Source organism: Hypanus sabinus, chromosome 12, assembly GCF_030144855.1.
Source record: "Hypanus sabinus isolate sHypSab1 chromosome 12, sHypSab1.hap1, whole genome shotgun sequence".
Classification (NCBI taxonomy): Eukaryota; Metazoa; Chordata; class Chondrichthyes; order Myliobatiformes; family Dasyatidae; genus Hypanus; species Hypanus sabinus.
The window spans coordinates 1,258,560-1,277,013 of NC_082717.1; the positions used below are offsets into that span (position 1 = coordinate 1,258,560).

At 43.2% G+C, this 18,454-nt stretch overlaps 1 protein-coding gene across 3 annotated transcripts in view; it reads right to left on the reverse strand.

Annotated features, from left to right (window-relative positions):
• Positions 1-1,122: 1,122 nt before the first annotated feature.
• Positions 1,123-18,454, reverse strand: part of adcy3a (adenylate cyclase 3a) — a 247,262-nt gene continuing 229,930 nt past the window's right edge. For all 3 annotated transcript variants that reach the window (XM_059985413.1, XM_059985414.1, XM_059985415.1), the window contains 4 exons: positions 15,386-15,502; positions 13,686-13,815; positions 12,399-12,523; positions 1,123-9,404 (listed from right to left, as the gene is read on the reverse strand). In XM_059985413.1, coding sequence (XP_059841396.1) covers positions 9,222-9,404; positions 12,399-12,523; positions 13,686-13,815; positions 15,386-15,502 — 555 coding nt within the window. In that variant the 3' untranslated portion in view covers positions 1,123-9,221. The remainder of the gene's footprint in view (positions 9,405-12,398; positions 12,524-13,685; positions 13,816-15,385; positions 15,503-18,454) is intronic.

Consider the following 18,454-nt stretch of genomic DNA (forward strand, 5'->3'; position numbering starts at 1 on the left):
GCACCTCCTCTACTTGGAGGTCTATCTGAGCTCGATGGAAGAGGCCTGGCAGGAGGACTGGTGGGATTTGGAAACAAAAGAAATCTCTGCCAAGGTGGGATACTGGTCAGGCCTGCTTCATGCAATTTCATACCATGGCAGAGCATTGGTAATAAATCAGTTGGTCCGGCTGGTCACTTTGGTTCTGCCTACTGCTTTTGTCTCCAGCACCTGGAAGAGACTGCTGGGCTTCTTCTGGGGCAACAGGAGGCATTGGTCTGCAGCAGTCCTGAGTCTTCCAATCACGGAGGGCAGCCAGAACGTGGTGTGTGGCACACCCAGCTGGCAGCTCTCTGCCTCAGGACCCTGCTGAGATATCTGTACAATGGCCACAGATGGCATGTGCTGGCAATGCACACTGCCTGCAGGAGGGCACGAGATTTCCAGCAGCAATAATCAGTTGCTCCACCTTGCAGGAACTGCCTTGGTTTTATCAAGAGCTTCTGTGGGTATGCGGTTCAGTCCATCCATACAAGGAGTCCCTGCACTGATGGGCAATGGTGCTCTGGTCCCTATCCCATCATAGGGGGTGCTGAGGAAGCTTGGAGCGTGGAGAGATTGTGGCTGTGCTCACACCAGGTTAGCCAGAATTGCTCATCAGACCCCTGCATAAAGTGATTTCCACCGGGGACCTCCTCCATTGCCAGATGGTAAAAGAGATTGTCCTTGGAGAGGGAGCACAGTAAGAGATTTCCGGGGCTTTCCTGTTGGCTGTGGATGAAATAACAGCTTTTTGCAGCAGCTCCTAGTTTACTTTAGTCCTGATGAAGGGTCTCAGCCAGAAACGTTGACAGCGCTTCTCCCTATAGATGCTGCCAGGCCTGCTGTGTTCCACCAGCATTTTGTGTGTGTTGTTACTTTAATTTTCTTTCTTTCCAACCCGATTTCAAACCTTACTTTTGAACGTGACATTGTCTTACCATGGCTACATGAACTGCTAAAGGTACAAAAAAAAGATCCTTCTACATCTTTGGATTCTATTATTGAATTGCCGCAAAAACACATAAAAGAAGCTTCTGAGGAATTTCAATGATTCAGAAAAGAATCCCCTGAAGAGCTCTGAAATTAAACAACTAGGTATAAAACTGGATTTTATTCAAAAAACCTTAACTGAGCACGGCAAATGAATAAAAGAGAATGAAGGAATCCTGTCGATTCTGGATGAGAAAATGGATGACCTGCAAAAGCATTCTGAAAAACAATCCAAGGCTAATAAAGAATTAAGACAGAAGATTACTGATCTAGAGAACAGAAGCAGAAGAAATAACTTACAAATTCTTGGTCTTGAAGCGTTAACTGCAAGTGATTGCCCTACGGAATTCTTTGCAAACTTTCTGGCTCAGCTATTCCTTAATATTTTAGAGTCGACACCAATGATTGACTGAGCTCACAGAGCGTGCCAGAATAGAATGCTTGGAAGCAGACCTCGTTCAGTAGTAATCTGTTTTCATGAATTTCAAACAATACACCCTTTCTATACAATTCGTGAATCTGTCAGAAAAGTATTATCGATTACAATAGCAAGAAGATTAGGATTGTTGAGGATTTCTCAGCAGAAATCATGAAGGGAGCATGCCAAGTTTAAAAGTGTCATGTCAAAGCTGTTCAACAAAAATTTTAAACCTTCTTTATGCTATCTGGCTCAGCTCAGAATTACACTGAGGGATGGTTTGAAGGAATGGTTCCATTCGAGTTTAGAGTTCAGAAGTTTTTAAAGTCAGAAAATTGACTGTTTATTATTTTTTACATGAATAACTGCATTTTCTACCTTTGGTAAACCTTGTAGCCAACTTTCTTTTTGAACCTTTTAAGGGTTTATTTTGAGAATAAGACTTTAATGAGCTAATACTTTGTGTGTTCATATTATTTTATATATTAATTTTTCTAGAGTTCTTGATATCAGAATTAAGCGTTTCTTTTTCTATCTGTTGTTTTGACTAGTTTGGAATACTTCTAACCTTAAACTTAATTTGGAGCTAAGCCAGCAGATTCTCTGGGGGGATGTTATCATTAGCTGTAGGCGTCAACTTCCCCTCTTTGGGAGGAGGGAGGAGGGTTGTTTTTTTTCCCCTGGAAGCTGTTTTGGATTCTTAGCCAAATCTGTTGCTTGGTTACCTTATCTCAAAGGTCAACGTTTAGATTTATTAATCATTTCAGGGATTATCCTTCTAACTTTCCTTTAAATAGTATTAAAATGGATTATATTACTAACTTAGTCTTAGCATGAAAGGGTTAAATCACCCTGTGAAATGAAATAAGGTTTTTGCCTATATTAAAAAACTTAAGGTCCCTATTTTTTTTACAAGTAACTCACGTATGTAACTCTGATAATTCATGCCTTTTTAGCTGATGGAGAGGATTACACTTTCACTTTTGTTTTCAGGCCAAGTCTAGGGGAGTTTCAATTTTTATAAATATAGTTCCCTTTATTCAACACAAGGTATTCTCTGATACTAATGGGCGTATTGTTATAAGATCAGGGAAATTAAAGAATAAATTAATGGTATTTTCCCCAAATATAGATGACCCAGGATTCTTTAAGCATTTTTTTTTTGTTTCTGCCTGATTTGAGTTTGTACTCATTGGTGATGGCAGAAGACTTTAATTTCTGGTTAGATCCAGTTTTAGATTGGTCATCTTCTAAACTAGCTTGGTTTATTCATTCATTTTTAATGAAATGTGGTATTGTTGATGTATGGCACTTTCTACATCTAGCAGATAGAGAATATTTGTCTTTCTCTCATGTTCATCATACGTATTCCAGAATTGATCTTTTTATTGATAGCCAAATGATTCCACCAGTTCGATCTTGTGAATATAAATGTAGATTGCTCTGATCATGCTCCCGTGTTTTTATCCTTAAATCTTCCTGGTTTTCCTCAAACAGATTCTGGTGTTTTAATCTAACTTTGTTATCTGACAAGGATTTTTTAACGTTCTTAGAGAGACGAATTATTTTCTTTTTTGAAGAGAATACGATGGAGGAGACTACTAGCTTGTTATATGGGATGCCTTTAAAGCATATATTAGAGGACAAATCATCTCTTATGCTGCAAGTGTTAAGAAAAAAGCTAATAAGGAGAGAATTAATTTAGCCAATCAGCTGAAATAATTAGACCAAGAATATACATTGGCTTCAGATCCTGTTCTATATAAAAGATGGGTTGAAATTAAAATTAAATATGATCTTTTATTAACATATCCTATTGAAACTCAACTCCTAAAGGAAAAAGTCAATTTTATATTCATGGAGATAAAACAGGTAAATTATTGGCTAACCAAATTAAAACTTCTGTTGCTAAACGACAGGCTAAAGAAATTAGTAAAACTAATGGTGTCAGGACAACTGATCATTTAGAAATAAATGATACCTTTAGAGAATTTTATTCTAAACTTTATAGTTTTGACCCTCCTAAAGATAATACTGTAATGAATAACATTTTAGACCAATTAAATATTCCTACACTTTCTGTGGATAACCAAAACTGTTGGATCAACCTATTTCTCATCAAGAAATTGCCGAAGCTGTGCATTCACTGCACCCAGGGAAGGCTTCAGGTTCTGATGGATTTTCTGGAGAATTTTATAAGGCTTTTTCCTCACTGCTTATACTTAATTTATGTTCAGTCTTTTTGGATTCTTTTAAATTGGGTAGGTTTTTATGAAGCTTCTAGTTTGCATATCCTTAAAAAGAATAAGAACCCAACTTAATGCTCTTCATATAAACCAATTTACTTACTTAATGTAGATACTAAAATCCTATCCAAAGTTCTGGCTCGTAGGATTGAAAATATCTTACCATCTATCACTTCTGACGATCAGACTGGATTTATTAAAAATTGATTTTCCCATTTTAATATTTGCTAGTTATTAAATGTTATCTATTCTCCTTCAAAGAAGATATCATATCCTTATCCTTATGTGTCATATCCTTAGACACAAAGAAGGCTTTTGATTGGGTTGAATGGCACTATTTACTTAAAATTTTAGAAAAATTTAATTTTGGGCCTGATTTTACTCAATGGATTAAATTACTTTATCTCCTTCTGCTCGGGTTCTTACTCATTCTCAGAATTCTAAACCAATTTAACTTCAACGTGGAACCAGACAGGGTTGTCCTTTGAGCACTTTGCTCTTTGACCTGGCCTTATAATCCTTAGCTATTGCCTTTCGAGAATCTAGTGATATCACTGGTATTTTGTGGAAGGATACTATCCACAAAGTTTCACTTTATACAGATGACTTATTGCTTTTTATTTCTAATGTTGAGACTTTGTTAACTTCTGCACTTTCTCTACTCTCTCGTTTTAGCCAGTTTTCTGGATATAAATTGAAACTACATAAGAGTGAACTTTTTCCTTTGAATAACTTGTTATCAACTAATACTAATCTTCCTTTTAAAATTGTAAGAAACCAATTTACTTATTTGGGTGTAACAATTACTAAGAATTATAAATACCTATTTAAAGAAAAATTTCTTACTTTATTAAATTATATAAAAAGAACATTCTCAAATTGGTTGCCTCTTTCGTTATCATTGATTGGCTGAATTAATTCTATTAAAATGAATATCTTACCCAAACATATATCTCTGCAAGGCCTTACCTGTCTTTATTCCTAAATCCTTTTTGATTCTCTTGACTCTACTTTATCCTCTTATATATGGAAAAATAAACATCCTCGACTGAATAAAGTTAATCTCCAGAAAGTTAAAAAGAATGGAGGTTTAACCTTACCAGAGTTTAGGTTTTATTATTGGGCAGTTAATATACGGAATCTTGCGTTTTGGTTATATTAATCATGAGGACTGTCCAGGGTGGGTTTCTTTAGAAGCTCACTCTGTTAATAAATTCTCTATCATCTCCCTTTTGGGATCTTCACTTCCTTCATCCGCTAGTAAAATAACTGAAAATGTGGTAGTTAAACATACCTTGAGGATCTGGATACAATTTAGAAAACACTTTGGTTTATTGAGATTTTCCCTTTCTAGTCCCATTTTTCTTAATTTTTTTAAAGCCCTCTATGACAGATGCAGCTTTTAAACAATGGGATAGATTGGGAATTAAATGTTTCCAGGATCTGTTTGTTGGAGGAAGTCTTTCTTCATTTGAACAATTGTAAACTAAATATAATTTACCAAAAACCCACCTTTTTTGATATTTACAAATTAGAGACTTTTTACGATCTCAATTATATACATTTCCTAAAAGTCTTGTTAAGAACTTATTAGATGAAATTCTCAATCTGAAACCTTTTTATAATGGTTCAATATCCAATATTTATGATATGTTGATGGGAATGAGAAATGATTCTTTAGACAAAATCAAAAATCTTTGGGAACAAGACTTACAGACTTCAATTTCTCAAGAAACTTGGAATGAAATTTTTAAACTGGTTAATACTTCATCGTTATGTGCCCGTCATTCCCTCCTACAATTTAAAGTGGTCCAAAGGGCTTATATGACCAAGGATAAGCTATCTTGTTTTTATATGGATATATCTCCCTACTGTGATAGGTGTCACAATGGAAAAGCTTCATTCATTCATATGTTTTGGACATGTCCAAGTTTTTAAAAATATTGTAACGAAGTATTCCAAACTTTTTCTGTACTTTTTAAAGTAAATTTTAAGCCTAATCCTTTGACTGTCTTATTTGATAGTGTTGGAGGGGAATATATCATTTTGAAGACATCTGACTTGCACATTCTGTCTTTTATCTCTTTCATGGCTAGGAGGGCGCTCTTGCTTAAATGGAAGGATGTTGCTCTGCCTAATCACACTCAGTGGTTACAGAACGTTATGCTTAAATTTAGAAAAGATTCGTTGTTCAATTTCTGAATCTAACCAAGACTTTCAAAATTTGTGGAGACCGTTTTTGAATTATTTTCAAAACCTTTGATTTCCCATTAAAGTAGAGATGCTGGTTAATAGCATATTTCACTATCTGATAATGTTTTTCTCCCCTTTTTTCTTTACCAAACAGCTTTGGCTTTAGTAGTGGGTATAGATTTTTATATATAAAAATTATTTTTATATCAACATATGAATTAATCTAATCCACATAAATATAGGGTAAGGAGTTTGTCAATATAATGTAGTTGGTATTATTATATCTTTCTTTTGTTTTATAATTTGCATTTTCTTGAACTCTGCATTCTTCAATGTAGAAATAATTAAAAATATTGAAGAGAGATTTTCAGGAGCACTGCCCCCCTCCCAGTGAATTTACTATTTAATAGACAGTAATATTATATTTTAATTTGAATTTGTAAAGTCTTTTAAATATTTGTACTTTATAGAAAAGTAAGGGATGTTACTGAAGGAGGGTCACTCTGGGTGGGGTGGTACTGAAACAGGGTGACACAGGGAAGGGGGTACTAGGGAGGGTGACACAGGGGAGGGGGTACTTGGGAGGGTCACACTGGGAGAGGTGTACTGGGGAGGGTGACGCTGTGTTGAGTGGTACTGTTGGCGGGGGGTTCATACTATGAGTGGTACTGTGGGTGGTGTCAACGATATGCCACCAGATTTCTGGTTGTATTGCAAGCACATTTCAGGCTCACCTTGTAATGATCTCTTTGGAAATCTGTGGGGATCCAAAGAGTGTTGGGCTTTGAGATTTTGAGAGTAATTGAATTGATTAATTCTGTGTGATGAGATTTATTAATTGTTTTGATTTTGTTGCATTTTTCTCGAGCAACTAGCTGTTTGTAATGTGGTCTCCTGGTGTTTTCTGTTTAAATTTATTTTGATAGCATCTGAGATTCTGTGAAGGTTGCATTATTTAAGCAGATGCCTGACCAGTGATAATCACAGTTTTAAGTATGTATTACTCAGCAAATTCTGTTGGAATTATTATGAATAAACTCTGGTTGCCATCTCTACATCAGAATCTGCCCTTCCTTCACACTTGGGTTCTGATATTGCCAGTGTACATCGCGACACATTCTCTTGATTGTGATATTTTTGGGTGAGATTGAAGTTGTACAGAATCCACTCATTGATGGAAATTTTCAGGCTTATGATGAAGACTTTATAAAGTTGAAAATAACTGTAAAGGACGTCTCAGAGAGGGTGCAGAATGATGTGGCGAGGCAGTCCTGGAATCAGACTGAGCAGCAACTGACTCGTCCACCACATCTGTGCTAACCCCTTCCTCCAGTGAGCTACGCTGCCCTGGGAATTTTGCTGAAATGGTGTGAGAGACTCTATCTCCACTTTGTTGTGCAATGTGCTTCTGCAGCCTTGCACTCGGTGAAAATGTTCCTCCTCAGACCCCTCAAAACTACTTCTTCACCTTAAACCTACGGCCCCTGTGTACAGACTTCTCCTCCTCACACAGAGAACAGGTCCTTTGGCCCACAATGTCTGTGTTGGTATCCTGATGCAAGGTGTCAGCTGGTGGAGTCCATGAAGGATTGACACAAGAGATAGGAGCAGGATTAGGCCATGTGGTGCATCGAGTCTGGTCCACCATTCCACCACCACTCATTCACTATCCCTCCCAACCCCATTCTCCTGCCTTCTCCCGGAACCTTTGATGCCCTGACTAATATAGTTCCTCAGTGTTTCTCAGGAGAATGTCAGTAGACTTTGTTTGCATTGCCTGAGTCTGAATGAAGGAGCAGTGGCCTCACTGAAACACAAGGTCCTTGTCCCTTATCTCAGAAAAGATGTGCTGGCATTGGAGAGGGTCCAGGGGAGGTTCAAGATTCTGGAATGAAAGGGTTAACGAATGACGAGCGTTTGATGGCTCTGGGCGTGTACTCACTGGAGTTTAGAAAAATGAGTGGGATCCCATTGAAACCAGGGCAGAGCTCAGTTTAGAGAGATGTCCATTTAGAACAGATGAGAGGAATTTCTTCAGCCATAGGGTGCTGAATCTGTGGAATTCATTCCCACGGGTGGATGTGGAAGTCAAGTCATTGCATATACTTAAAGCGGTGGTTGATGGGTTCTTGATTAGTCAGGGCATCAAAGCTTACAGCGTGAAGGCAGGACAATGGGTTTGACAGGGATAATAAATCAGCTACGACGGAATGGCAGAGCAAACTCAATGGGCCGAATGGCCTAATTCTGCTCCTAATGGTCTTGTGGTCTAAGAGGTTTTGACAGTTTGAGTGAAATATTTCCACAGTTGAGGACTCATGTAGAACTGAAATGGTGAGAGAAGACTGAATGTGGGATTCTCTGTGCTGCAAAGTGGTAGAAGCTGGCTTATTGTAAGAGTGGCCAGCTTGGAACAAGTTTTGAGAGATTAAGGCTCTGAGGGTGAGGGACACAGGAGGAGGTGAGGCCTCTAGTGGGTCAGTCACTGTGACACTGAACAGTGGGGTGGGTTCAATAGCTTGAATGGCCTTTTCTGGCTGTTTCCTTGTGTGTCTACGTCACAGGAAATTTACATCCCTCCAGCCCCTGGACCGTAACTTTACCAAATTCCCAAAGCTACTCTTCCAGAAACAACCATGTGCCCAGAGCCTTAAGGTGGGAATAGATCTGCCCAGAATTATTCCCTCAACCCTGTGGAGGGGTCCTGTGTAAGTGTGTGAAGAGGGATTCTCATTACTGTGGGAGAGGGGTTGGGGTTATGGGGTAGTGCTCCTCCTGCTGTTTGAGGCTGAGGACACTGGTGCCACCCTTCCCATCCACCTCATCCTACACCCACTGGTCAGAATGGGAGATAAGTCAGACCCCACCTCCCTCCCTGTGTGGGACCGCTCCTGACCCCCACCAGCCCGAAGAACCAGTCCTTTTCCCCTCCTGCCTGACCTTCTGGAGCTCCATGTCCATTCAGAACATGAGGGTGATTAGGCATTAGGCAGGGGCTGAGGGCTACATAGGAGGGAAGGGCTAGCTTGATCTTAGAGCAGGTTGAAATGTTGGCTCAATATGTGGGCTGAAGGGCCTGTACTGTTCATGTTCTATGAGAATGAATCTTGGGCAGGACATTAAAACCTCTTGGACTCTCCACAGGATGTGTGACATCAGCTGGCAGGCATGGGGAGGGAGCATAGTGAGGGAACTCCACACCCCTCCACCCTCCTGCGTCACTCCACAGTCCATCCTGTCCTGGATGAGTTGCTATCCTTAAGCTGCTGTCAGCTCCCAGTCACTGCTCCATGGAGGGTCCTGCTTCCCCTTCTCCCCGCACTCCTAGGTTGCCTCACTGGCCTGAAGAGCTGTCAGGCTGTGTCCACCACCTGGTGGGGCAGAGTGACGGATGAGCTGTTCATGGAGGAGCCCAGCTTCTCACGACCCTTCAGGAGGAAGGTGATGAGCTCACCCTTGCCCTTGACGTAGACTGGTCCCCTCCGTACAAAGCGGAAACCGTACTCCTTCAGCACTAGGTATGTCTCCTCCACCACCTGCAACAGGCAGAAAGGGTCAGTGTCTTATACAACATGACAACAGTCCCAAATACCCACCATCTCTGTTCTAACCCCAACCTCACCGTCTCAAATGCTCACCACCCCCATTCCAACCACACAGTCGCAAACACCCACCATCTCTGTCCCAGCACCCACTGTCCCAAACACCCACCTCTCCATCCCAACTCCAATCTCACCATCTCACAAGCTCATCAGATCTGTCCCAACCACAACCTTTCTGTCTCAAATACTCACTGACACACAGTCTCCCAAATACCCATCAATTCCATCTCAACCACCACTGTCTCAAGCACTGGCCATTTCCATCCCAACCACAAATACTATCCCAAATACCCACCATTCCAACTCATACCATCCGAAACACTCATCCCAACCCAAAGGCCTCAGGCACCCATTATCTGTCCTAGCTCCACTGTCCCATACACTTATCAAACCCATCCTAATCACCACTGTCCCAGAAACTCACCATCTTCATCCCAACCCCAATCTCACCATCGTTAACACCATTGTCTCCATCGCAACCACAACCTCACCATCCCAAACACTCATCCTCCTCATCCCAACTCCAACCCCACCGTCCCGAAGATTTTCCCACCCCATCCCAACCAGACAGTGCCAGTCTCACCATCCTAAACGCTCATCCCAATCCCATTCTCAACTCCTCACTCATCCTCCCCATCCCAATTCCAACCTCACCATCCCACTCATCCTCCCCATCCCAGTTCCAACCTCCCCATCCCACTCATCCTCCCCATCCCAATTCCAACCTCACCATCCCACTCATCCTCCCCATCCCAGTTCCAACCTCCCCATCCCACTCATCCTCCCCATCCCAATTCCTACCTCACCGTCCCACTCATCCTCCCCATCCGAACTCCAACCTCACTGTCCCAAATACTCATCCTCCACAACCCAAAACTAACCTCACTGTCACAAACTTGCCCTCCCCATCCCAGCCACAACCTCACTATTCCAAACACTCCACAGTTTTGATCCAACACCAACCGTCAGAAACACCCACGATCTCCATCCAAACTCCAACCCAATCATTCCAAAACAGCAACATCGGTCCCAACTCCAACCCATTCAAAACACCCATATCTGTTAAAACCCAACCTCAATGTCCAAAACACAAACAATCCCCATCCCAACCACAGTCCTAATCCACACAGTCCCAAACACCCACCATTTCCATCCCAATCCCAACCTCACCATCCCAAATACCCAGCACCCCTATCCCAAACTTTACTGCTTCAAACACTCACTAACTCTGTCCCAAACCTCACTGTACCTCACCTCACCGTCACAAACACCCCACAATCTCTGTCCTAACCACCAACCATCTCCGACCCGAACATTCAATATCCCTGGCCCAGCCACCCACCACCTCTGGCCCAAGCTCCCACCATCTCCGAACCCCTCATCATCTATCATCCCAACTCTAACCCTTGATCATATATTACTCCATTGTCCCAAACACCATTTGCCTGCATTTGGCCCATATCCCTCAGAACTTTTCTAATCCATGTGCCTGCCCAAATGTCTTTTAGATGTTGTAAATGCTGTTACCACATCCTCTGATAACATGCTTGTGAATCCTTTCTGTACCCTCTCCAGTTTAATGACATCCTTCCTATAGCCAGGTGACCACAACTGTGCACAATATTCTAAATGTGGTCTTGACTTGTACATTTGTAATACAATATTCCAACTCTCGTACTTAAGCCCTGACTGATTTAGGCAACACCACTTTCTATTTCATTGTTACTTTAAGGAGTATGTACTTCTAATCCTGTCTCTCTGTGTTCTAAAATACCCACACCCCCAGGAGCCTGTCATTCACTATGTACGTCCTGCCCTGGTTTAACTTCCCAAAATGCAGCATTCACACACTTATCTTCTATCAGCTATTCCCTTGCTCACTTTCCCACCAAGTGTGGTTACCCTGAGAAGCAACAGGGGACTCAGTCCCATTCCTTGTGAACACATCACTAGTTACAGATCTCCAGTCTGAACAAGGCCTGTGACGAGTGGTGTCGCACAGGGATCAGTCTGCATCCGTTGTTGTTTGTTATCTATTATCAATGATCTGGATGATAACTGGATCAGCAAATCTGTGGAGACACCAAGATTGGGGGTGTAGTGGAGAGCGAGGTTGCTATCAGAGCTTGCTGCAGGATCTGGACCAGCTGGAAAAATGGGCTAAAAAATGGCAGATGGAATTTAATGCAGTCAAGTGCGAGGGATGTTCATTTAGAACAGAGAAGATGAGAAATTTCTTTAGCCAGAGGGTGGTGAATCTGTGGAATTCATTGCCACAGACGACTGTGGAATTCAACTCATGGGTATATTTAACGTGGATGTTGATAGATTCTTGATTAGTCAGGGTGTCAAAGGTTCCGGGGAGAAGGCAAGTGAATGGAGTTGAGAGGGATGATGATGGGATGGCAGCAGTTTTAATGGGCCAAATGGCCTATTTCTGCTCCTACGTCCTATGCTTTACATCAACAGTTCCCTGAAAGTATCAGCATTGGAGGATAGGCGGGTGAAGAGAGAACATGCTTATACTTATAGTTCAATGAAAAGAATGTAAGAGTTGGGACGTTATAAAACCCTGGTTAGACTGTACTGCAACTGTGTGCAGTTCTAATCACCACACTATAGGAAGCACGTGTTTGCACTGGAGACTCACTAGCGTGTTGCCTGGATGGAGAAAGATTCCCTAGACAGACTTTCTTGCCCCTGGAGCCTGAGGAGTGCTGAAAATTATGAGAGGCATAGAGATTCAAAAGTAGAGGTATCTGGATCCAGAGGGCAGAGCTTGATGGTGACAGAGAGGGTAGAGATATCTGAAAAGTAATGTCAGATACAATTCTGTTTCAGGAACAGACACTTGACCAGGTAGAATATGAGGGACATTGTGGGTCTGTCCCCATGCTGATCGATTATCGGCCCCTGCGTGCCCATCACCTGGATGTTCCCCATCTGGCCGGTGGACTCCATCCTGCTGGCCACATTCACAGTGTTGCCCCAGATGTCATAGTGCGGTTTGCGAGCCCCTATCACCCCAGCAAGGACACCACCTTTGTTCAATCCTGGAGGGAGACAGAAAACAGATGGAGACTGAATCCATGGCCGGAATGGGGCACACTAGAGCTTTCAGACTCCAGCACACCTGTGAAATCTACAGTACTGTGCAAGTCTTAGGCACACATATATAGCTAGGGTGCCTAAGAGATTTACACGGTACTGTATTTGTCACCGTGGAGTGGTGAACAAGAATGTAAATCTAGCAGAGGATGCAAAGGATGTGGGAATGGCGAGGGTGGAGCACCGTGGGACAGGAGGCAGTGAAGAAGAGTCAGGGTAGGGGTGGGTTGCGCAGGTGCAGACACACCCAGTCCCAAGACACCAGATAATGTCATTTGATTCCAAAGAACTGGTTTATTGATTTTTACAGAATGTCTCTCTGGTGTTCCCTGCTCCCTTCCCCCTTTCCCAACCATGATTCCCCTCTCCCTGTCCACAGTTGAGACCCATATTAGAATCAGGCTTATCATCATTCATTTCGTGATTTTTTTTTGTGGTAGCAGTACAGTGTAATACAAAAAATTATGCCAGTACTTTTCCCTCTCTCTTCCCCTTTCCCCAACCATGACTCCCCTCTCCCTTCCCCTTTTCCCAACAGTGACTCCCCTCTCCCTTCCCCTTTTCCCAACCGTGACTCCCCTCTCCCTTCCCCTTTTCCCATCTGTGACTCCCCTCTCCCTTCCCCTTTTCTCAACCATGACTCCCCTCTCCCTTCCCCTTTTCCCAACCGTGACTCCCCTCTCCCTTCCCCTTTTCCCAACAGTGACTCCCCTCTCCCTTCCCCTTTTCCCAACCGTGACTCCCCTCTCCCTTCCCCTTTTCCCAACCGTGACTCCCCTCTCCCTTCCCCTTTTCCCAACCGTGACTCCTCTCTCCCTTCCCCTTTTCCACTCTCAGTCCACAGTACAGATTTGTATCAGAATCTGGTTTATTATCACTCACATACAGAAACATAGAAAACCTACAGCACAATACCGGTCCTTCGGCCTAAACTGTGCCAAACATGTAACTTGTTGACATGAAACTTGTTTATTTTTGTGGCAGCAGTACAGTGCAATACATATAATTATGCCAAGACTTTGCTAATGTTTCAGTCACACTACCTATATGTGGCACAGACTTTTGCACAGTACTATAAGTAACCCCACCCCAAGGAGTCACTCTTACCGATTCGCAGCATGAAGTTGTTGAAGGACTGATAGTTGATGTTCATTAAGGTGACCTTCATGGCCAAGGCAAAGTCTGCAAGCTCAGCTAGATGGTGCCATCGGTCCTGAGCACAGGGTCCCACCTCTCTCTGTACAATGGGCACAACAGATCAAAGTGTGTGGCACGGGTCTGCATGATGGTCCACACACAAAGACAGACCCACACCTAAAACCTGACCCAGACACCCAGACCCCTACCTAGACACTGAGACCCCAAATGAGCCACCCAGACAACCAGATACCACAAAGGCAGAGTCAGACCAATGCAAGACCACCAATCCCAGTGAGCAGAGTGCACCAGCAGAACCACCCCCCCCCGCCCATTCACACTGTCCAGACAAGTCTGAAAGAGGATGTTGGTCAGGGAGGAGACCGGATACATTGCACATGGAGGGGGCTGGGCACCTTCCTCAGGAGAGGCTCAACCAGGAGACTGGGGTTTTGAAGAATTGGCTGTTTGGATTCAGAACTGGTTTGCCCAGGTGGGACTTCCCTGCCTGAAGGTCCCTGATGAGCGGCCCACACAGAGCTCTGTTATTGTATATTCTGAAATTGACTTTGATGGACTCTTCATCTCCTGTTCGATATTTATTGCTTATATATCATTATTATTTTCTTTCCTTTTTGTATCTGCAAAGTTTGTTGCCTTTTTGACCCTTAGTTGTTTGTCCATCTTTCTTGTGTGCAGTTTTTCATTGACTCTATCTTTGTATTTACTGTGTCAGGGTTGTGTATGGTGACATATGGAAATATTTGATGATAAGTTTTCAATGCCCACACGTCCTTGAGAGTGGCTACACAGGCTGATCGGGGGGTGAGGAAGGCTCATGACACGCTTCCCTTTATTAGTTGAGGTATTGAGTTCAAAAGTCAGGAAGTTATATTGCAGCTTTTTAAAACTCTAGTTAGGCTGCATCTGGAATATTGCATACCATTCTGGCCACCCCGTTATAGGAAGGATGTTGAGACTTTGAAGAGAGTGCAGAAGAGGTTTTCCAGGATGCTGCCTGGATTAGAGGATGTGCGCAATGTTGAGAGGTTGGATAAACTTGGGTTGTTTTCTCTGGATCAGCTGAGGGGAGATCTCTAGTTCAGCCAGGCACCTGGGTCAGCATGAAAGAGATGGGTTGAAGGGCCTGTTTTGATGTTGGATAATTTTATGAATCTAAAGCTGAACATAATGCACCCTCATACCCCCTATACACAGACTGGGTAACGCCACAGTGGGCACTGTCTACAAAATGCAGTGGTTACTCATCAAGGCTACTCAAACAGCCCCTCCCACACCCTCTCCACTTTCCACCCAGGAGAGTGCAGGCAGAACACCACCACCTGCTAGTTCCCTCCCAGACACACAGTCCCTACTGGGAAATATATTACCAGACCCTCACCATCTCTGGGCCAAACTCTCTCCTCAAGGGCAGCGAAGGAGCACTGTTACCACAGAGAATGGAAGGCAGCTCGGCCCCGTGTGTGTGAGGGAGGTTGTACGGTATGAGAGTCTCTCAGTGTGTGAGGCAATCTCTCAGTGTTGTGAGAGAGTCGCTGGAGAGCAAAGGAGTCACCTGATTTCGAGAATCTCTCCCAATGTAAGAAGAGGGAGCCTCCCGCTGTGTGTGAGGGGATTTCTCAGTGTGGCGAGGGAGACTGCAGCCTTACCTTGACTGTGGTGCTGTAGTTAACACTGGGCTCTGGGATCAGCCCCGAAGCTGCCATATAGGTGCTGCCAATGGTTTTGATCTTTGTGATGTTCCGGAACTGTGGTTCATCCAGTAGCTGTGGGGAAAGCAAGAGGCTACACCTTAAACTGCAGACCTAGGGCACAGGTTTTGACATGAAACACAGAATGGAACAGGCCCTTCAGCCCACCATGTTGTGCTGCCCTTTGAACCTATTCTAGGATCAGTCTAACTCTTGCTCACACTTGGCCCAGCATTTCGATCCACGAGCTTACCTAACTGTTTCTTAATGTTCCTATTCAGACCATGCTTCCTCAAAAGTTTGCAAATCTTGTCCTCAACAATCCTCTCCAATATTTTGCCATCCACTGAAGTTAACCTCCATAATAGCCATGACATGGCAGAAGCGAGCACTGAGCTAGCACCCACGTTCCTAATACTGCACCCGAAAATCACAGTTCAACTAGTCCAGCATTTACACCCAATCTACAGTCTACCCCCTCACAGTCTGACTGAATTTACACCCAATCTACAGTCTACCCCCTCAGTCTGACTGAATTTACACCCAATCTACAGTCTACCCCCTCACAGTCTGACTGAATTTACACCCAATCTACAGTCTACCCCCTCACAGTCTGACTGAATTTACACCCAATCTACAGTCTACCCCCTCAGTCTGACTGAATTTACACCCAATCTACAGTCTACCCCTCACAGTCTGACTGAATTTACACCCAATCTACAGGCTACCCCTCACAGTCTGACTGAATTTACACCCAATCTACAGTCTACCCCCTCACAGTCTGACTGAATTTACACCCAATCTACTGTCTACCCCCTCACAGTCTGACTGAATTTACACCCAATCTACAGTCTACCCCCTCACAGTCTGACTGAATTTACACCCAATCTACAGTCTACCCCCTCACAGTCTGACTGAATTTACACCCAATCTACTGTCTACCCCTCACAGTCTGACTGCATTTATACCCAATCTAGTCTACCATTTAATAGACAATAGACAATAGGTGCGGAAGTAGACCATTCGGCCCTTTGAGCCTACACCGCCATTCTGAGATCATGGCTGAACATGTACTATCAATACCCGGTTCCTTCTCTGGGAGAAGAAATTTTTCCTTAACTCTGTCCTAAATGACCTACCCCTTATTCTCAAACCATGCCCTCTGGTACTGGACTCTCCCAGCATCTGGAACATTTTTCCTGCCTCTATCTTGTCCAATCCCTTAATAATTTTATATGTTGTAATCAGATCCCCTCTCAATCTCCTTAATTCCAGCGTATACAAGCCCAGTCTCTCTAACCTCTCTGCGTAAGACAGTCCTGACATCCCAGGAATTAACCACGTGAATCTACGCTGCACTTCCTCTATAGTCAGGATGTCCTTCCTTAACCCTGGAGACCAAAACTGTACACAGTACTCCAGGTGTGGTCTCACCAGGGCCCTGTACAAATGCAAAAGGATTTCCTTGCTCTTGTACTCAATTCCCTTTGTAATAAAGGCCAACATTCCATTAGCCTTCTTCACTGCCTGCTGCACTTGCTCATTCACCTTCAGTGACTGATGAACAAGGACTCCTAGATCTCTTTGTATTTCTCCCTTACCTAACTCTACACCGTTCAGATAATAATCTGCCTTCCTGTTCTTACTCCCAAAGTGGATAACCTCACACTTATTCACATTAAACGTCATCTGCCAAGTATCTGCCCACTCACTCAGCCTATCCAAGTCACCCTGAATTCTCCTAACATCCTCATCACATGTCACACTGCCACCCAGCTTAGTAACATCAGCAAACTTGCTGATGTTATTCTCAATGCCTTCATCTAAATCGTTGATGTAAATCGTAAACAGCTGTGGTCCCAATTCCGAGCCTTGTGGCACCCCACTAGTCACCACCTGCCATTCCGAGAAACACCCATTCACCGTTACCCTTTGCTTTCTATCTGCCAACCAGTTTTTTATCCATGTCAATATCTTCCCCCCAATGCCATGAGCTCTGATTTTACCCACCAATCTCCTATGTGGGACCTTATCAAATGCCTTCTGAAAATCAAGGTACACTACATCCACTGGATCTCCCTTCTCTAACTTCCTGATTACATCCTCCAAAAACTCCAATAGATTAGTCAAGCGTGATTTGCCCTTGGTAAATCCATGCTGGCTCTGCCCAATCCTATCGTCACATTCTGACTGAATTTACACCCAATCTACCGTCTACCCTTCCTCAGTCTTACTGTGTTTATATCCAATCTACTGTATACCCTTTCACAGCCTGCATTTACACCCAATCAACAGTCTACCATTCCTCAGTCTGACTGCATTTATAGCCAGTCTACATTCTACATTCCTCAGTGAGACTGCATTTACACCCAATCAACAGTCTATCATTCCTCAGTCTGACTGCATTTATAGCCAGTCTACATTCTACACTCCTCAGTGAGACTGCATTTACACCCAATCTACTATCAAACCTTCCTCACAGCCTGACTGCATTTATACCTAATCTACAGTCTACCATTCCTCAGTCTGACTGCATTTATAGCCAGTCTACATTCTACACTCCTCAGCCTGACTGCATTTACACCCAATCTACTATCAAACATTCCTCACAGCCTGACTGCATTTACACTCAATCCTCTGTCTACCCTTCCTCATCATCTGCCCACACATTGCATTAACACTTCTCTGCATTTCTGCACTAACTGACCCATCAATTGCCCCTTCTCTTCAGTTTTCCTTCCATCTACCTGCTAAATTAGGTTAAATGCTTCCCAACATCTCTAGCAAGCCTGCCCACAAGTTTAGGTGCAGACAAGATGCAAAGGTGTGAAAATGGAAAGCCCCTGTTGTCAACACCCAAATGACAGACATTTCTCATGAACCCCTTCCTGATTGGGATCCAGTCTCCTTTTTTACTAGAATACTTTATTATAAAGTCAAAACACTAAGTACTTTTGTAGAATCACACTGGAACCAAAAAGCAGACAAATCATGACGAACACAGATTAAACATACACATTTCTCTAC